Here is an 18,094-nt window from a genome sequence, read left to right as displayed (position 1 = left end):
GACCGAACCATACCAGTTTACACATAGAAACATAATTTCTCTATGAATATTATTTCAAAATCATATGAATATGATCCATAGTGGGTTGTCCGGTTGGTTCGACCTAGTTGGATGTAGTAAATAATTTCTTTATTAAAATGAAAAAAGGTAAAAAGCCCATTCCCAAACCGTGCTTGCATTTTTCAAATATAAGATCCCATAACACCAAATTTAGCTGTGTAGTTTATAATTAACAAATAATATTGATGGATTATGTTTGAATATAAATTTTTTCTTTCAGAAAATATTCAAATCTGGCTACGACTGAATGGAACTTTAGTTTCTAGCTGTCTCTCACTATTACTGACAAATATAAGAGTTAAAAGAGTACTGGCCCAAATACATGCAAATAAGTTTGATTGCGATTGACAAACTTTTTTTTGTCATGACTTGTATGAGAAATTCTTAGTTTTGAAGAAAAAAATATATAAACAATTTTTTTCGAGAAAAAAAATCAGGGTTTGAACAAGTGCAAGTGAAGACCAGCATAAATCGAATTTCAAGTACATGTATGCTTCTTTACGATGTCTTTTTTTGGCGGGACTTGGAAGTATATATAAGTAGAAGTAGTATACGAAATATTTGCAAGGATACGAATAAGTAGATTAACTTGACAATTGATGGTACCCATCCCAGAACAAGGATCAATAACTCAATGAGTACGTAGATCGCGTAAAGTATCATCGTAATATAAAATATAGCTTCGAAATGATTATTACTAATTTACTATATATATGTGATCGCATTTGAAAAATACATATCATTACCAGGGATATGTATATTATATTATTTATAAATGGATCGTTAATTAAATAATTCAATTATTCCGTAGATAGTTAAAAAAGTTTTGTCAACCATCGTTAATTATCATCGTAACATTTTAAAATATAGCTTCGAAATGATTAATACTAATATATATGATCGCCGTTGAACCATACATATCATTACCACCTACAAGACTCCTTAAAAGAACATACCAACCAAAAATAAAAGGTTATACGTACATATTTATAATTAAAAGACAAAATAGATGAAGGAGCTATTTCATGAGTTCAGAGACGTAGAGACGTATCAACGTCGTCGTATCGATCAACCCCAACCACCTTGTCTTCTTTATTCGGCCACTGATGACAAAGGCTAGGCTTTTCAATGGGATCAGAGGTGGAGTGAGGGCATAAGGAGAGGGAGAGGAGCTTCTGCGACGAGGTTGTTTGACACTTTAGAGGTAGAAACTGGAAGAAACCAAAACTCGCGGGTTCGCTGTAGTATTGTAAGATGTTGGTGTCTTGGTGATTAGGTTTAGGGTTAAGGAGTTCTCGCTCAGCTCTTAACTCTCGCGCTCTCTGAAGTTGTCTGAATCTTTCTTGAAGCAAGGCGATAGAAGACTGGATTACTATTTGTTCATTTTGGTCTCTTGCCATTGAACTCATGACGTGCAAAGTATAATAACAATAGTAATGATATGAGTCGTGGAGGGTGTGTTGCTGTAGGGTTTGGGTCCATGTTACGTGCGTTGTGTCTATTTATATATGGAGGAAAAAGGTAGATATCTCGTATTATTTAATCTGCATGAGAATATAATAAATTAATAAAAATTATATAGGGTGGATGAGTAGTTCGATGAAATTCCGAAAGGAAGAGAATCAGGAGTAAAGTTGGAAGAGAACAAGAGTAAGGAGGCAAAAGGGACAATCTAAGGATTGTAAAAAGAGAATGTGTTATGTGTGAGTGGAGACTTGCATATTTGAATTTCTTTTTAAAAGCAGCAAAAGTTTGCCAAAATAGAAGATGGTTGGAAGGAAAATGACAAGAAGAATGTTTGAAGGGAAGCACATGGAATGATTTGTTTGGATGATTATTGAGTTATTTTAAACCTCTTTTTATTATGCGTCCTACTTACCTCTTTCTAAGGGCTCTTTTTCTAAAGGAAACTTAATTATTTTCCCACGAATCTGGATTGTATACATACTTGTCTTTTTTAATGCTTGATTTGAATCTTTATTACATACACAATCGTCTTGTTAATGCTTGAATTGAATATCGCATCAAGGGTAACCTTGCTTATGTAATGCAATGAGAATGCATAATCACTAATATTAATACAGACTGGTTTTTTTTTTTTTTTTGTCACAATACACACTGGTTCAAAAAGCTTATACTCAAGAAAACTCAAATGAGATTTCACTATTTTAATTGCAATTTGCAAGAAAAGCGAATAAGAAAAGGGGATGACAAAAAGGGTTTAGGAGAGATTTTGGTGGCTTGGGAGATGGTGAAATGGAGCCACTTCTTTGTCTCCACATCAAATCTTCTCGGTGGAACTTAAAGTTATATCAGTGGCATACAATTTTAAATGAAACACACTTTAAAGAAGAGTGTCAAAAGTTGTTAATGGTTTCTATAAATTAGTTAAGCCACTTTTATGTTTTAACTTCTTATGATTTGGCAATTAGGAAAAAATATATAAAAAGTTGGCCTATATATATTGAAGTTAATGACAAAAGGTTCAAGAGTAGGGAATAAGATCACCCACAATGAGATTATTTCAAAAGGTTTATATCCAATATAAATGAAAAATGAAAAAAGAAAAAAAAGAAAGAAAAAGAGTGTAGAAATCTTAAAAGAGTCTTTCAAATGAGATATTCAATTGTTTTTTTTTTTTGCGAAACCCATTTAGACATGTCATAAAACTGATTTAGAATTCCTTTTTTGTATAATTGAATTTTAATAAAAATATGAGAGTATATTATTGTTGAAAATTCTTTAGTGATATCAGCATATGATAGGATGTATTTTAATTGATTAAAAATTGTGGAAAAGAGCATTCGTTTTTACGCAAAAGACATTCTCTCTCGATCTTCTCGTTTTATCTCTCGATCGAAATGCTATCAATGATCTCCCTTCCCATGATGAAAAACATACATGCATGTACATTACTATATTTTTCATGTGACAAAGAAAAACGTATATGTATAGAGCCGTGGCAAACTTATACAGTATCCACCACCTTATAGAGCCGTGGCAAACATTTGGTTAATTATATTAACTTGGATGATTTGATTTTAACAGTTTCTATCAAAAGAAGCGAGACACTCTAGCTAGAAGATGGAGCGGGGGTTGAAAAGAAAGACGTAGACATGGGGATGTACGTAAAGACTGAAAGCGCACATCAAAAGTGGTCGGAGCAAATGTATTTGTCGGGAAGTAATTGGAATGTAATGGCATGCATACACCAAAGCTGAAGATGCTACGACGTTTAGGATTTGGATTTACATTGTTCCTGCTTCGGTATCTGCGAATTCATCGATAATGCTCTGATGTGATGATAAACCCAATTAGATAGATGGTTAACATAACTATAATTAATTAGGTGGGATCGGATGAGACAAAACATAAAATGTCTTTAGATTAGTTGAGAGACATTAGAGACAACGCGTGCCTACTTCTTCTGCTCCCATTACAACCACTCCCACGTAAAAGGAAATATGTTACAATTAAGTTTTAACATATTTTTACCCTCCATGTTGTACTTTTAGCTCTCATTTATTTTTACCCTTAGACGACATTATAACTTTGGATAGTACCACCCTTTCTTTTCTTGTCCTTGCCACCAAGACCAACATGTTTTGCTACTTAAATGATTTATCTCTTATCAACATTTCAATTTATTACTTGGACCGTTCCTCGGGAATAATAGCAAGATTATATCACCCATCATATGAATGGGCAAGTACATGTAAAATATCATAATTAACACAATTTGTTTTGACGAGGTTAAGTAATCAATGCGTGTACTTCCACAACATATACTAGCAATCATTAAGGCAAAAATACAACAAAATCCAGCTTAATTGAAATCACAGTAACACTCAACACTAAGACACAACATAGTTGCCTATTAATCAATATTTCAAGGATTCAACGAGAGATACACACGTCTATACTTCAGATTCAAATATTAAAAAGTTTAGATCTTATTAAGAAAACAAGCTTTTTAGTATCTCGTCCTAACAATTCCGTCTTTGATGTATATGAACACAACCAAAGATTCAAACTGTTTCACCACATGGACTCGTGCTCCACATGTAGTAAAATTCTACTAGCCTAAGGGCATCTCCAATAACACACAAAAATTATATCTATATTTCACTCTTATAGAGTTACACTATTTCAGAGTGAAATGTAGATAATTTTTTTGTGTACCATTAGAGATAGTCTAAAAGACTCGTCTATTCGTATTGATACAACTCTTGTCCCAGTTTTCATATTATCATTTCTATTAAATATGTTCATGTGTCCTCCCATCTTTACATGCTAATTCTCTAGAGAATTATCTTCCTAGATCACTTTGAGAGGTGCATATTAGGAACCTTCATAGATTTACAAAAAATAAAGAAGTTATGTTCAAATAGTGTTAGTCTATTCCAGCAGCCTATGAAACAATTAAAAGACTGTAACAAGGTGACTAACCTCAAAACCACAGTTTGGTTTTAACATAATGGGCCGATTATCCCCTCATCATCTTAAGCTAGCAGTCCAATAAAAGCCTGTTAAGAAGGTTAATTCCTACGTTTTTACACTTTAAGGGCTTGAATTTTGTTTATGTAAACGAAAAGAGTACTATACTTTCTTATTTTTCAAAATCCAACCCATCATCCTCTTCTCAGTTGCAGACGTAACCCATATCATCTCTCCCGCTTGAAATTCTCTACGACGGAGACTGTAAGTTCCGATTTTGTCATCTACCCTCGAATTAAAATCTATATACGGATCGAATTAGGGTTCCTACATTGTGAATTTGAATAGCTTATTGCTCATTTTGCCATCAGAATCAGTAAATCAGGAGAGAAAGGGATAATGGAAGGAGAGAATCCGATAGAAGATCGTGGCTTTTTGGCCGCTCCTCTGACATTCTTCCTCGTCGTTGTGTTCCAGTTGCTATCAAAGTGGCTCGACCAATTGCAGAAGGTAATAATAAATAACAAAACGATCTGCCTTTTTTCATGAGTAATCAAATTTTAAAACTTTTGAAAAATTAAGCAGAAAGGGTCGAGTAATAATAATAATACAAAGGAAGCAGAGCTGCGATCCGAAATTAAGCAGCTTTTGAGAGAGGCCACTGCATTGTCTCAGTAAGCTCATCTTTTTATTAGACCCTCTGTGGTTTGTGTGTTTGTGTTGATTAAGTGTGATTCACTCGCGCAGGCCAGCCACGTTTGCGCAAGCGGCTAAACTTAGGAGGTCAGCAGCTACTAAAGAGAAAGAACTTTCTCTATGTGAGTATGAATTTATAATATTTAACTCTATGGTGATCGTAGATTAAGAAATGATTAGTAGTCTGATGGCAGATCATGTACCTACCACAGCATTGCATCTTGTATAGGTGTGTGTGTGTGTGTGTATCTGTTAATGGTCTTTGTGAAATTCAGATGTGGAGCAGCATAACAAAGATATAAACCTGTCTTACGATCTCTATGGAAACGTTCTGATTGCTTCAAAGGTAAATCTAAGTTGTGTTTTTGAAGCTTTTTTCGATGTTGCTAAGAACTTTGTCTTTAGGTTGTGGTATACCTAATATTGGTATTTTGGTTCTGGAGGACTCCGATTGCCATGATTGCTAAGCAACTTGTTCAACCCTTTGGTGAGTTTGTTAGTTTTATTTGCCGGTTTGGTAAAACATATATAGGTTTCAAAAACTGAATGTGGTGGTCTTTCTCAGGGAGGTTGTTATCTTGGGGAACAGGAGGTCACTTGACAGGCCATGTGATGGTAGGTTCCCTCTTCTCTTGCTTCTCAGTTCATTTTGCTTTCCGCTGTTGTTGTGAGAATTAAAGTGTTGGTTGGTTGGTTGTGTGAAAATGCAGGTTGGGATCATACCGTGGCTGATACTCTCAACCAGAGTGAGCAAATATGTGTGCAAGTTCGTGGACTTCTAAATCACTTTCCTCTAGAAAGTGAATTTTTTTAATGTTCCTCAGTTTAAAGTTGTAGCCTTTTTAGGAGACACTTTGTGCCATAATTGTTCTTTTCCTCAATCTAACTTAAGCATTTTTGTACATTATGTGGATCCTATTCTCCGGTTTATGCTGGATTTTACCAATAACAAATGGCATTGAAACATATTGAAGGATCAAATATGGGTTTGGTTTAAGAGGGCTAATTGGGAGATGTGAAGTATAATAAATAAAGAAGAAGAAGAAGAAGAGACAATGGTCTTCATTTAATAGTACTGTTGTTATAGTACAGTATGTGTGTGTGTGGCCATACAAAGTCCAATCTTAGAAGTTAACCTTCTTTACTTTCTTTTCCACTTTCTTAGAAACATTAAAAGGCAAACATGGAGTAGTACTATCATAGCATAATCCTTTGATTAAAGATCCTAAAACTTCATTGTGATACTTCACTTTCGTATTAAATGCATCTTTAAATACGCTTACTTACAAGAGATTTTCCACCACTTGGCACCTTCTCTGACTATGTTTCTGTGTCCTAAATCAAAAAGGGTCCAGACAATAACTAAACTATTAGCACTACACAATCTTAATTTAGATGTCAAGTTTTTTCTATAAGTGAGACGCTGAGCAACTATTTTTTAAAGACTGTTCAACCCAACTTGTCTTTTTCTTTCTCTCTCGTCTCCACGGACACTGTTCTGTCAAAATGAGTTACTCGGGGGTTGGAAGCAGTCCTGGAAACGTCGCCGTCTCCCACGGAGGCAAGATGAAGCTGATTGATCGGAGACTGAAGCTAACTGAGCTGCTCTTAAGGTGCTCCGCTACTGCTCTCGCTCTCCTCGCGCTTATTCTGATTGTTACAAACACTCAGGTCAAGCAAATCTTTACAATTGAGAAGAGGGCTAAGTACACCGACATGAAGGCACTTGTGTAAGCTCATCAAAAACCATCTTTTCAATTTTAGCAACTCAACACCAGTTCACTTTATAAAGTTTGCAACTTTTTTGTTTCTTCTTGGTGGGTGCAGGTTCCTGGTGGTGGCCAATGGGATAGCTGCGGCTTATTCTCTGTTGCAGTCAGTTCGTTGCGTGGTGGGTTCGGTGAAAGGAAGCGTTTTGTTCAACAAGTCCCTTGCTTGGGCCATTTTCTTAAGCGATCAGGTGAGTTAGTCTAGTCTTGTGTTTCTTTCTCTATACATTTTCTTGTTTACCAAAAGTAGCTGTGAAAGTTTGTGACTTTGGCTTTGTCATTTTGATCTCTCATGGTCGGCTTTGGGTCAGATTATAGAAAAGTAGGGTTTGGCTTTGGTGAAAAGTCTTACAAGCATTTAATGGGTTTGGTTGGGTATCAGATTGGGTTGGGGTGTACTTTTAGGTAGAGAGAATGTTGCTTCTTGGCATTTCAAGAGTCTAAACTTGCAATGTAATGGGTGTTGTTAATAAATGAGCAGGCGGTGGCTTACATGAGTGTGGCTGCAATAGCCGCATCAGCAGAGTCTGGTTTGATTGGAATAAGAGGCGAGGATGAGCTACAGTGGATGAAGGTGTGCAATATGTTTGGCAAGTTCTGCAACCGAGCGGCTGGAGGAACCGCCAGCGCCGTCCTTGCCTCTGTTGCTATGGTTTTCGTCTCCTCCATTTCTGCTTTTAGTCTCTTCCGGTTGTACGGTGGTGCCACTGCCACCCAAAGACAGCCAAACGTTGCTGTGACGAAGTGAAAACAGCTCTTTGGTCTTTAGTAGTATTGAAATGTTATCGTTAAGTGCAGGTCCTTTGTTTCGTATATGTTAAACTGATGATGTTCTTTGTGATAATTTATATAAAACTGGACCTTTAGTGTTCTCTTTATCAAAAACAAATCTCAAGATGATATATAAAGGAACAATTACACACTCCTACTAAAGCCTGAGTTTGTTATACTTGGCTAGTAATAGTACAATTGATACAACCCAAATAAACAACACTATCAATCACTACTGTGAGAGAGAAGCGAGGAGCTTATCCTTCAACTCCTCAGCAGTGCATCCACCCTGAGGCCGGACCGTGAACGTATGAACCACACCCTCTTCCGTCACAGCCACATTCGTATCATGAGGCGTAACTTCATTCTCCCTAAACATCTGCACCACTTTCGAAACCGGATGAGTCTCCAACGGGCAGCTCACCCTCACCACCGCGTCGTCGTGCCTCTGCTGATAATCAACATCCGCCGGAGTGATCTGATTACTCTCCCTCCTCTTCATCACCTGCTTCTCCGTCTCGTACACCCTTATCTTCTTCTGCATATCGGTAATGTACGTGATCGCGTCCGCGAGGAGCGAAGCCTTATCCATCTTAGAGATGTTAGGCACCACGGCGCGCAAAGCGTAGAATCTCTGGTTCAGCTTCTCCCTCCTCTGCCTCTCCGCTTCAACATGGTTTAAAGCCTCTTCTCTCCCGTTAGCAGGCTTCCTCCCTCTCTTCCTCGGCTTCTGCTCGTCGGTTAAGTACAACGCCGCCTCGACTTGATTCGAACCACCGACCTCGTATGCGTCCAGGGAGAAGCCAGACTCATCCTCCATCTTGGGCGAGAAGTTGATGCTCATCGACCGCGGTTTCGACAGCTGTCTACCAAAGATCTTAGGAGCTTGAACAAAGTCAGATCCGCCAAACACCGACTTCACCATCTCAACCACGCTCTTATCTTCCGGAATCAACTTCAACGAACCAAGCTCAACAACTCCACAGTTCACAGGCACAGACAAAACAGTCTTGAAACCAGCAGATCTAGCTAAGAAGGATCTAACCCTGTAATAACTCAAGCAGCTAGGCAAATCAGCAGCCCAAAGCGGCTTCCCAGAGACATAAGTTCCAGCGGGACCGTACTTAGTCGAATCACACCTAAAGTAAAAATACAAAGAAGCTAAATAAAACATGTCGAGATCACTAAGAAGACCTCCCGACTTCACCAGACGATGATCTTCCTCCGAACCGGTAAAAGACAAGTGGAGCTTGCGAAGCACGCGCCGTTTGGTCTCGTCGTCTTCTTTATCTGATGAGTTTCCCTTCTGGGAGGCACGGTAATAGCCGTCTCCCCAGATCAAGACGCAGCCGTCGGAGCTGTTCACGTTTGAAGCAAGCCAGAAGACGGCGTAGTCCCAGTCCGAGCCTTCGACGACGTGACGTAAGCCTTGCTGGAGATTGGGATCGGTCGGCGGCGGCGGCGGGAGTAGCTTGGGGAGGGAAGTGTTTGAAGAGATGAAAAAGTCGCAAGCTTCGGTGCCTATGGCGGATTCCACCATCGCTCGGTCTTCTTGGCTTTCCCAGAACTTTTGACCAACCATTGATTCTCCTGTAACGTTCATTGAGATCGGCGTTTACAAGGAGGTTTGATGATGTAGTAGAAGGGGTAAAGGGGGGTTTTAAAGTTTGTAACTTTAATTTTTTTTTTTTTTTGAGGAGAAAGTATTGACCAGAGAGAAGACAGAACCTGAGCTTTGATTTTACTCAGATCTGTAGTGACGGAGAAAGAAGGGAGAAGAAACGAGGAAGATGAGACAATGGGTTGAAGTTGAAACTGAATCGTGTCTGAATTAAAAACATTTCCCTTTGGTTGTTGCAAACGTTATTTACCCTTTTTAACTAACCTATCCCTAGTCACATGTGTGGTATGGTATCTAATAGGTTGGCGGGTTCGGGTAGTTCGGTTTATATGGTTAGAGTTGTTTGATTTTTGGTTAGTATGATTAACATAAACCGAGCAAAATTTTAATTCGGTTCGTTAATGAAAAAATTTACCACATTTAACCAAGTTTTTAATTTTGGATTTAATTTTTGATTGAAGATTTTTTTATTTGTATTATTTCAGTTTTTTTTTGTTCATTTTGTCTTTTGGTCAATTTGTATTTTTTCTGTTCAAAATTGGATTAGTTCATTTAGTTTGATTTGGAATTTTACTTCTAATTGATATGGTTTGATTAAAAATATATTTATAAGATATAGAAAATCGAACTAACTGAATGATGAATTAAACTGATAAGCAAACTTAAAAAAAAAAATTCAACTGAATCAAACAAAATTTATATCTATAATTTAACTGAAATCTGAAAAATTTCGCTTCAGAAAAATTTCAGACGTAATGTAGGTATTTTGTATTGTAATGACGTGATTACGTGACCATGGCATGTAATGTAGGTATTTTGTATTGTCCTGGTTTCACATATTTTTTTAATTCAATTCACTCAAACTAGAGGGTTGTTCAAAGAAAAACAATTCACTCAAACTAGAGACTTCATTCATGTACATCAGTTCATAGCAACTATATGCATTCCACTTTTGACGGGAGATGTTGATTTTGTAGGCTATTCCACATGACATGAAAAAGCACTAACGTCGTTTCTACATAATCTAACTCCAGAGTTGACAACAATATAGATGTCATATGGGTCCAAGTTTCAACTGTTGCAAGGAAAACTCGTGCAAATAAATAAGCAAACACGTGAAAGAACTGCAAGGCTTACTGTAGAGATCCCACTAATTACTAGCCATCACTGCTCACCAATCAGGTCCACATTGTTATCTCGGGTCTTGGCTAAGCACTATGATCTTACTGCATTTGATGATAATGTGAATGCAGCACATGTGATATTAGAAAGAAAGTCAATTGTGAATCCCAAAAAGAAAAAAGCAGAAGAAAACAGCTTGTCAAAGCATTTCTAATGTATCACTCCGGTTCGTATCACTTTAAATGGTGTTTTAAGAGAAAAAAATTATTTCATTTTAAATGATGTTTTCAAGTTTCTATGTAAGAAGTAAATGCAATTTTATGTTTTTAACTATTTGTATTCTGCATTATAATTTTTTATTCGTTGAATTATCTATATTTATAATTGTTTTTAGACAAACAAGAAAGATTGAATAAAAATTTGTAATTCCTTAATCGATATGCAAAAACCTTAAAATCCATTTATTTTGATACATAGTGAGTATTTTTTTTTAGGTAACTTTGAAATTGAGTTAAATTTTATATTTTCCTATTTTATTTTTAAATAAAAAACCATAAAACTTACAAAATAAAAGCATTATACTTACAAACTTATAATTGTTTTTAGACAAACAAGAAACATTGAATAAAAATTTGTAATTGTTTAATCGATATGCAAAAACTTTAAAATCCATTTATTTTGATACATACATAGGGAGTATTTTTTTTTCCAGGTAATTTCGTAATTGAGTTAAATTTTATATTTTCCTATTTTTTATTTAAAAACTTACAAAATAAATAGAAACCACCCTTTTGTCGTCGGACTTCCCTAAATTTGCTCAGGTCAGAAAGTTCTAAACAGAAGAGCTCAGGCCACCGTCGTCGTTATTGATTTACAGATCAAACTTTGCTGAATTCCCGATTAGATCTTTCTTCTAAGGTTCGACTTGACATTGCTCGGGTTCCTCCTGCTCGGGGGGCATCAATTGATGGGTCGCTCTCGTCGCAACTTCCAAAATTTCGAAGACCCTACCCTTAGGTTAGTATATGGCTCCTCTTTTCTCCTATCTTCAATCTCTGTGATTGTGCCCTTTGTGTTGGTTGCAGAACGAGGAAAAAGAAAAACGCAGCTAATGTGGACACCTTTGAGTCTTCATCTATCGGTAAAACTAAAACTATCTCTCATCAATCAAGCTTACCCCTTTTCTCTAAAGATTCTTCCTTTTTTACTCAAAATCATTTCTTTTCTTGTGGAGAGTCCAGTTCAAGGTACGGAGGGAGGAGGGAAGTACAACTGCGATTATTGTCAGAAAGACATCACTGGCAAGATCAGGATCAAATGTGCTGTTTGTCCTGATTTCGATCTCTGCGTTGAATGTATGTCTGTTGGTGCTGAGATCACTCCTCACAAACGTGATCACGCCTACCGTGTTATGGTCAGTTTGCAGAGTGTTTGATTCACTAAGAAAGCGTCTTTGTAATGATTTCATTATCTGAGGCAAATAGAGTTTGTTTTGTTTTGTTTTGTCAGGGAAATCTAACTTTCCCGCTTATTTGTCCGGACTGGAGTGCTGATGATGAAATGCTTCTCTTGGAGGTCAGTACTAGAATGAGGCCTATGCTTTTTCAGGAAACTGTAGTTTTATGTTTAATCTTAATCCAGGGACTTGAGATTTATGGGATGGGAAACTGGGCTGAGGTTGCGGAGCATGTGGGAACGAAGAGAAAACAACAGTGTCTCGACCACTACAGAAACATTTACTTGGACTCCCCCTTTTTCCCTCTTCCTGTAATGCCCCTATAAACATATATTAGTGCTAGCCTTTTTTGTTATGTTATTAATCTTAGAGGAGGTATCGTTTGTTTTTTTTTATCTCCCAGGATATGTCACATGTAGCAGGGAAGAGCAAAAAAGAACTTCAAGCCATGGCTTCTTCTTTGACTGTAGAGCAGCACATGAAAGAAGAGTACCCGTTTTCTCCTCCTAAAGTCAAGTATGTCTCTCCTTCTTCACAGATTCTCTCTAGTGTTACCCTTTCTCATTTCTTATCCAAATCTCTTGCAGAGTTGAAGACACACAAAAAGGTGAGTCCTTTTACTTGGTATTGTTATATCTGATTCAAACATAGTTGTGCTTCTCCTTCTGTTATTCTTGCTCTAGATTATACCATCGTGATATGCTAATTTGATCGACCATATTTTAAAAAAATCCAACAAAAAGGCTCAATTGTCAATATTGGTCATTGTGTCTATACTGGTAGTAAATACATTCTCCCTTTTTTCTATGTTTTGATGTGCTTTGTGGTCAGAGTCTCATACAGACAGGAGCTTTGGAGGAAAGAAACCTGTTACCCCGGGAAACAACTCTTTGGTTGAACTGAGTAGTTACAACCACAAAAGAGAAGAGTTCGACCCTGAATATGACAATGATGCTGAGCAGCTCTTGGCTGAGATGGAGTTCAAACAGAACGATACTCCTGAAGAGAAAAAGCTGAAGCTGCGTGTCTTGCGTATCTTTTCGAAAAGGTACAAGTTTTAAGATCACAAGGAGAGAAACAGTCTCTCCTTTTTTTTTTGCCGTCCATGCTAATAATGCAGGTGAGTCTGATATATATGCAGGCTTGATGAGAGGAAACGTAGAAAGGAGTTCATACTTGAAAGAAACCTGTTGTACCCAAATCCCTTTGAGAAGGAGCTGTCTCAGGAGGAGAAAGAGCAGTGTCGGCGTTTAGACGTTTTCATGCGCTTTCATTCAAAAGAAGAGCATCAAGAGCTACTTAATAGTGTTGTGAGCGAGTACCGCATGGTGAAACGGCTCAAAGATCTCAAGGTAAGGAGGACATTTGCTACTCTCTCAAAACTGTGCGTTTTGGTTGCTTAGATTGTGTTGGACTGGTTGGAGCAGGAAGCTCAAATGGCAGGGTGTCGTTCGACAGCTGAAGCAGAGAGGTATCTGGGGAGGAAGAGGAAGCGAGAGAGCGAAGAAGGGATGAACAGAGGGAAAGAGAGCAGTCCTGTGCAAGCATCTTCAAGCTATGTGAATGACTTGGACATGATTGGGTTCAAAGAGTCGCAACTGCTGTCTGAATCCGTGAGTTGTCTAGTGACCTGGAACAAGCGTGAGATGAGTTTCTTTTTTTATTGCTGTAACTGAAAGAAGAGAGTTGTTTGTCTATTTTTTTTTGGCAGGAGAAGCGTCTTTGCAGCGAGGTCAAGTTGGTTCCACCGGTTTATCTACAGATGCAGCAAGTGATGTCACATGAGATATTCAAAGGGAATGTTACAAAGAAGTCAGATGCTTATAGCCTGTTCAAGATTGATCCGACCAAAGTAGACAGAGTCTATGATATGCTTGTGAAGAAGGGGATTGCTCAGCTTTAAGGCTTGTCTTGTATAATGTATGTGTGAGCTCTATTGATTTATGTGTAATAATATGTAGTTTATAATAAAATAAAAAAATGATTTATCCGCAAAGATAAGGTACAGGAGAGCCACACAGTCTTAAGTATATAAAGATAGAATCAGACTAACTACAAGGAAGAAGTGAGATGACTATGATGATGATGATGTCTCTCCCCAAAATGAAAGTATCTTCTCTGCAACCTCATCTCCATCTGAGCAGTAGCAGACTATTACCAGCAGCTAAGGTGTCTCCTAGCTCAAGCATAAGCACCAGACCATCATGCCGTGTTCAGTGCAGAAGATTAACGGTGGAAAGTAACAGAACCAAGCTTGAAAAGACACAAACTTTGGGTTTGGAGAAGAAGCAACTGAGACAAGCTTTGGTGACTGGTGTCTCGGTAGGGTTGATGGTGGCTTTGGTGATGGGAATGGACGGAGAAAAGGCGTTGGCTTTGGGACCAGAAGGTCCTTTGATGGAAGAGTTTTGGGACAACGTGAGAAGGTACGGTCTTTACGCTCTCACCGTCAGCACAGGAGCTCTCTCTGCTGTCTTTGAGCCCATCTTCGAACTCCTCAAGAACCCAATCTCCGCCGTTCTCATTGTGATCATCTTAGGTGGAAGCTTCTATATCGTCTCGCAAGTGGTCTCGGCTATGGTTGGTGTCAACGAGTTCGCTTATGATTACGGATACTAGAGAGTTTGTTTGTTCTGTTTCATTAATAATACTCTGTTATGGTCATTGATACTCTGTTTATGCATAGTCTTATAATCTATTTGATTTTGTTACACAATCAATCAATGAGTCAGTGACATTTTATTTGACATAAAGGGACCAACTTTGTACATTGTAATGTCTTTCATTCGTACTAGTGAAAATCTTCAGGCCGTCCGGCGACGTAATCCATGATTCCCTCGCCGGTAGCTTCATCTGAGAGTTGCTGGAAGCCGCCGGAGGTGATTGCCATGGCTAAGAAGGCGGCCGTTGACGCAAACAGAGGCCAGAAGTAAGCTAATATGTCGAGGATTCTTGGTGCTGCGTACACGAGGGACGACAGAACCACGATGACGATGATTGTGATCATGACATGGAACTTGTACTCCATTAGTCTTGCTTGGATCTCCATTTCTTGTTGATCCAGAGAGAGGGAGAATAGGAGAGATGTTGAAGGCTTGAAGCTAAGAACTATGATGAATGCAGCTTGTGAGGAAGGAGATTGAGATGGTTTTTAACGTCAGCTTTGTTGAACAACGCAAGTCCTCAGGTGCTTTTATTTAATGTTTACCATTAGTTTAACCGATGATTCATAACTACTCTACCTACAATGACATGAAGAGCCCCCATGGTTTAGAGAAAGTGAAGGGGCATAATCGTCATTGACTGATGGGTGAGACATTGGAGATGCCTTTGTCCTGAGGAATGGGTTTTGTCTCTTTTCTTTATCTTGATTACCAAAACAAAGACTTTGTTTAAAAACTAAGAGAATGAAGGAACAAGAATCGAATCGCTTTGCAAAGTTTCTTCCTTTTCATCATATTCCAATGGAAAGGCATCAACTTTGTCATTACCACACAAAAGTAATTGATTCAACTTTAAAGAATTCAAAATAACAAACCCATAAAAGGAACTGCAAGTTGAACACTTTACAGATCACAAGATTGACAAAGGGAAAACCCAACTACTAGACTGAGTTGTTATCAAAACGCTCTCACTTCTGCTTACTCTGCTGCAAGCTACATGGAGATTCAAACTTGTACACAAACTGAGTATGAAGAGTAGGACATCATTAGTTATCTACCTCTACTATTGTCTGCAAAGATGGCTTCCATTTCCTCTTGCAGCTACCATAAGTCTTTGGAAGCTTAAAGGAAACTCCTACACTATTCAGTCGTAGCAGCTCGAGCTGCTTCCTCGTCAGAATGATCTTTACACACCGCCTTGTCCCTCGAGGTGGATTCTTGGCCTTCTCTGTTGCTTTCTCATCCAACAAGACATCTCGAACTTTCTTTCCACTCTTACAGCGCAATGTATGAATGCCCATATTGTGTAGTGCTGTGTGGTTTGTGATGATGCCTTGACTCGTACAGTTTTATATTCAACTCTTGGACCAACGTGCGGACCATCATATGACCACTAACTCTTTTTCTTTAGTACCGTCAGCTAATGTAACAGCACTTGAAAAACATATCTTGTTTGACATGAATAATGTCTAAAGTCCTAAATATTACTTGTAAAATGAAACACAAATCAATAGAGCATGCTTACTAGGAGGAAAAGTCAAATTTGCCACCCCCTCATCATTAAAGTCAATAGGAGGATAATAAAGAAAAAAAACCATGAACTAAGGAGAAGCAGACCTAATCAGTATAAGCCTGAGTTTGCTAGCATTACGAAGATCTTTCATGAGAACTAGTAGCTTCATAAGAATAAGGTACAACATAGAAAATAGATACTATCATTGATAAAAGGGAAATACTATTATTCTTGATTCATATTTAAGAAAATTAAACAGTTTTTTTTATAATGTTTACAGTTACAGCTTCAAAATACAACGATACTTCCTTATGGACCCTATCACAAGATTACACGTAAACATCTCTCTATATATTCTTTTCATTATTCGTATCAAAGAGAGGGAATAAAGGAAATGATGAGTCGTAATATCACATGATGGAGCAGCTTTGTGGGTTCTCTTCGCTGAAGTAATCGCATCTGTTGAGGTTGCATTGTCGGTAACTAGGTGGTGGTCCTCCTCCCCAGCTGTCATACACAGGTCGGCCATAACTCTGGTACGGTTGCGGCTGCGGCGGCATTCCGTATCCACTGAACGCTGGCCCACCTCCAAAACCATCATAGTATGGCCCATAACACATCGCTACTGGTTGCCCATGTGACATCATCGGCATCGCTTGTGGTGGCGGTCCAGCCTGCTTTTGGGCAGGAGCAGGTGCCTGTGCAGGAGCTGGTGCGGGTTTAGCCGCTGCGGGTTTGTCGGCTTCTTTGGGCTTCTCTGCTTGTTTAGGCTTCTCAGCTTCCTTCGGCTTTTCAGCCTCTTTGGGCTTTTCAGGCTGCTTAGGCTTCTCGCCCTCTTTAGGCTTCTCGGCGGCTTTGGGAGCATCTTTAGGCTTTTGTGGAGGAGGCTGAGCTTGTGGCTGAGGCTGAGGCTGAGGCGGCTTGGGTGGCTGGACGATCTCGATGGTCTTGATAGAACCGCCACCTTTAGAACAGAGTTTGTCCATGATTTTCTCAGGGCTGCAGCAAACCACCTTGATGATGACTATGTTAGACTTCTCATCAAACAGTTGGTCTCTGATTTCTCTTGTTCAAAACCCACACAAAATCATCATCCACTCAGTCCATTTCCTCAACCAATCAAAATTTAAGCAAATAAATAATTATCCACAAGAATCTTTTTAAGAGAAAAAGGAACTCACGAGGGAATTTGCAAAGAACCTTCTTGACCTTCTTGTAACACTTGGCACACTCAAGATCCACCTTCAACTTCATCATAGTTACCTGTTTTTTTTTTTGGATATTGACGTCATTAAAATCTTCAGGTTCTTTCTTATTAGTGGTAAAAGTCGAAACAAAACACTTTATGTTTAGACGTTTCTAAAACATCTAATTACTGAGAAAGAACTGATTCGATCGCTGACACAAAGAAAGGAAGATTCTCTTATCACTCCCACGAGTTTTACCCTTTTTAAATGGTTTCATCGCATTATTTTAGTCCATACAAAACCAACACATCTCACTAATACAAATACAAAAAAAAATCCACAAGAAAATATTTTTAAAACAAGAAATGAGCAGAAAAAGGAGAGAATCAAAAGCTCCATAAGATAGTTAAAGACCCACCCACATGCAAAAACCACAACTTTCTCTGTCTACTGAAAGTAAAACAAAACAAGAATGAGAAGAGAAGAGAAGAAAACAACCTTCTCCTTGCCCTTCTCGGCCATGGCTTGGAACTGAGAGCTGAGATCTTAGATCTGACGGTGGCTTAGAGTCTACTTCAAAGAAAGAGAGATGGGTGGTGGTATGTGTAGCCTTTTATAACAGACTCAAACCTTATTCAACTAATGGCAGCAGGACACGCGGATGATTTTATCGAAAACTCTGTCAGTCTCTTTTTGCTGTCTGTATTATTTTCTTGGTTTTATTTTTTAAAAGAAAAAAATGGTGAAGGTACAATAATGCATCACTGAAAAAACCTTTTCACATCACTTACTTTCATAG

General features: G+C 38.3%; 7 protein-coding genes across 11 annotated transcripts; 4 read left to right on the top strand and 3 right to left on the bottom strand.

The window, feature by feature from the left end:
- Window positions 1–925: 925 nt before the first annotated feature.
- On the bottom strand, window positions 926–1,700 carry LOC103860851. The gene has a single exon (XM_009138520.2). The coding sequence runs from the start codon at window positions 1,467–1,469 to the stop codon at window positions 1,092–1,094; it is 378 nt and encodes a 125-aa protein (XP_009136768.1). The 5' UTR covers window positions 1,470–1,700; the 3' UTR covers window positions 926–1,091.
- A 2,815-nt stretch (window positions 1,701–4,515) lies between these two features.
- On the top strand, window positions 4,516–6,159 carry LOC103860850. Of its 3 annotated transcripts, none has more exons than XM_033288921.1 (8): window positions 4,516–4,723; window positions 4,864–5,007; window positions 5,083–5,171; window positions 5,245–5,315; window positions 5,469–5,539; window positions 5,599–5,680; window positions 5,759–5,808; window positions 5,904–6,159. In XM_033288921.1, the coding sequence occupies exons 2-8, from the start codon at window positions 4,897–4,899 to the stop codon at window positions 5,973–5,975; spliced, it is 546 nt and encodes a 181-aa protein (XP_033144812.1). In that variant the 5' UTR covers window positions 4,516–4,723; window positions 4,864–4,896; the 3' UTR covers window positions 5,976–6,159. The 3 variants fall into 3 exon arrangements, with proteins under 3 accessions (XP_033144812.1, XP_009136767.1, XP_033144811.1); XM_009138519.3 differs by having other exon boundaries at window positions 4,657–4,761; window positions 4,869–5,007; XM_033288920.1 differs by having other exon boundaries at window positions 4,712–4,761; window positions 4,846–5,007.
- Window positions 6,160–6,520: 361 nt separating this feature from the next.
- Window positions 6,521–7,884, top strand: LOC103860849 (CASP-like protein 2B1). The gene is made up of 3 exons (XM_009138518.3): window positions 6,521–6,923; window positions 7,021–7,153; window positions 7,444–7,884. The coding sequence occupies exons 1-3, from the start codon at window positions 6,700–6,702 to the stop codon at window positions 7,708–7,710; spliced, it is 624 nt and encodes a 207-aa protein (XP_009136766.1). The 5' UTR covers window positions 6,521–6,699; the 3' UTR covers window positions 7,711–7,884.
- Window positions 7,837–10,715, bottom strand: LOC103860848 (transcription factor bHLH3). The gene has a single exon (XM_009138517.3). It carries the CDS (start codon window positions 9,334–9,336, stop codon window positions 7,966–7,968), a length of 1,371 nt encoding a protein of 456 aa, XP_009136765.2. The 5' UTR covers window positions 9,337–10,715; the 3' UTR covers window positions 7,837–7,965.
- Window positions 10,716–11,230: 515 nt separating this feature from the next.
- LOC103860847 (transcriptional adapter ADA2b) lies at window positions 11,231–13,928 on the top strand. 2 transcript variants are annotated; one of them, XM_009138516.3, is made up of 11 exons: window positions 11,231–11,493; window positions 11,562–11,617; window positions 11,718–11,890; window positions 11,986–12,051; window positions 12,118–12,243; window positions 12,336–12,448; window positions 12,520–12,539; window positions 12,776–12,980; window positions 13,074–13,284; window positions 13,360–13,545; window positions 13,644–13,928. In XM_009138516.3, the coding sequence occupies exons 1-11, from the start codon at window positions 11,444–11,446 to the stop codon at window positions 13,833–13,835; spliced, it is 1,398 nt and encodes a 465-aa protein (XP_009136764.1). In that variant the 5' UTR covers window positions 11,231–11,443; the 3' UTR covers window positions 13,836–13,928. The 2 variants fall into 2 exon arrangements, with proteins under 2 accessions (XP_009136764.1, XP_009136763.1); XM_009138515.3 differs by having other exon boundaries at window positions 12,764–12,980.
- A 49-nt stretch (window positions 13,929–13,977) lies between these two features.
- LOC103860845 lies at window positions 13,978–14,700 on the top strand. The gene has a single exon (XM_009138512.3). The coding sequence runs from the start codon at window positions 14,003–14,005 to the stop codon at window positions 14,549–14,551; it is 549 nt and encodes a 182-aa protein (XP_009136760.1). The 5' UTR covers window positions 13,978–14,002; the 3' UTR covers window positions 14,552–14,700.
- Window positions 14,701–16,312: 1,612 nt separating this feature from the next.
- On the bottom strand, window positions 16,313–18,047 carry LOC103860844 (pollen-specific leucine-rich repeat extensin-like protein 1). Of its 2 annotated transcripts, none has more exons than XM_009138511.2 (3): window positions 17,794–18,047; window positions 17,290–17,371; window positions 16,313–17,171 (listed from the first exon to the last, which is right to left on the bottom strand). In XM_009138511.2, the coding sequence occupies exons 1-3, from the start codon at window positions 17,815–17,817 to the stop codon at window positions 16,519–16,521; spliced, it is 759 nt and encodes a 252-aa protein (XP_009136759.2). In that variant the 5' UTR covers window positions 17,818–18,047; the 3' UTR covers window positions 16,313–16,518. The 2 variants fall into 2 exon arrangements, with proteins under 2 accessions (XP_009136759.2, XP_018513645.1); XM_018658129.2 differs by having other exon boundaries at window positions 16,313–17,218; window positions 17,794–17,943.
- Window positions 18,048–18,094: the final 47 nt, after the last annotated feature.

The sequence above is a fragment of the Brassica rapa genome, chromosome A03, assembly GCF_000309985.2.
Source record: "Brassica rapa cultivar Chiifu-401-42 chromosome A03, CAAS_Brap_v3.01, whole genome shotgun sequence".
In the NCBI taxonomy this organism is placed as follows: Eukaryota; Viridiplantae; Streptophyta; class Magnoliopsida; order Brassicales; family Brassicaceae; genus Brassica; species Brassica rapa.
This window is presented reverse-complemented; position numbering and strand designations above follow the sequence as displayed.

Bases quoted from the DNA above. Each gene is read 5' to 3' on its own strand.
- LOC103860851 (XM_009138520.2), bottom strand. From the start codon at position 1,469: ATGAGTTCAATGGCAAGAGACCAAAATGAACAAATAGTAATCCAGTCT.
- LOC103860850 (XM_033288921.1), top strand. From the start codon at position 4,897: ATGGAAGGAGAGAATCCGATAGAAGATCGTGGCTTTTTGGCCGCTCCT. The intron at 5,008-5,082 runs GTAATAATAAAT...AAAATTAAGCAG, and splicing joins GGCTCGACCAATTGCAGAAG to AAAGGGTCGAGTAATAATAA. The intron at 5,809-5,903 runs GTAGGTTCCCTC...GTGAAAATGCAG, and splicing joins ACTTGACAGGCCATGTGATG to GTTGGGATCATACCGTGGCT.
- LOC103860849 (XM_009138518.3), top strand. From the start codon at position 6,700: ATGAGTTACTCGGGGGTTGGAAGCAGTCCTGGAAACGTCGCCGTCTCC. The intron at 6,924-7,020 runs GTAAGCTCATCA...TGGTGGGTGCAG, and splicing joins ACCGACATGAAGGCACTTGT to GTTCCTGGTGGTGGCCAATG. The intron at 7,154-7,443 runs GTGAGTTAGTCT...ATAAATGAGCAG, and splicing joins CCATTTTCTTAAGCGATCAG to GCGGTGGCTTACATGAGTGT.
- LOC103860848 (XM_009138517.3), bottom strand. From the start codon at position 9,336: ATGAACGTTACAGGAGAATCAATGGTTGGTCAAAAGTTCTGGGAAAGC.
- LOC103860847 (XM_009138515.3), top strand. From the start codon at position 11,444: ATGGGTCGCTCTCGTCGCAACTTCCAAAATTTCGAAGACCCTACCCTT. The intron at 11,891-11,985 runs GTCAGTTTGCAG...TTGTTTTGTCAG, and splicing joins ATCACGCCTACCGTGTTATG to GGAAATCTAACTTTCCCGCT. The intron at 13,546-13,643 runs GTGAGTTGTCTA...TTTTTTTGGCAG, and splicing joins CGCAACTGCTGTCTGAATCC to GAGAAGCGTCTTTGCAGCGA.
- LOC103860845 (XM_009138512.3), top strand. From the start codon at position 14,003: ATGACTATGATGATGATGATGTCTCTCCCCAAAATGAAAGTATCTTCT.
- LOC103860844 (XM_009138511.2), bottom strand. From the start codon at position 17,817: ATGGCCGAGAAGGGCAAGGAGAAG. The intron at 17,372-17,793 runs GTTGTTTTCTTC...AAAAAAAAACAG, and splicing joins CCGAGAAGGGCAAGGAGAAG to GTAACTATGATGAAGTTGAA. The intron at 17,172-17,289 runs GTGAGTTCCTTT...TTTGAACAAGAG, and splicing joins GGTTCTTTGCAAATTCCCTC to AAATCAGAGACCAACTGTTT.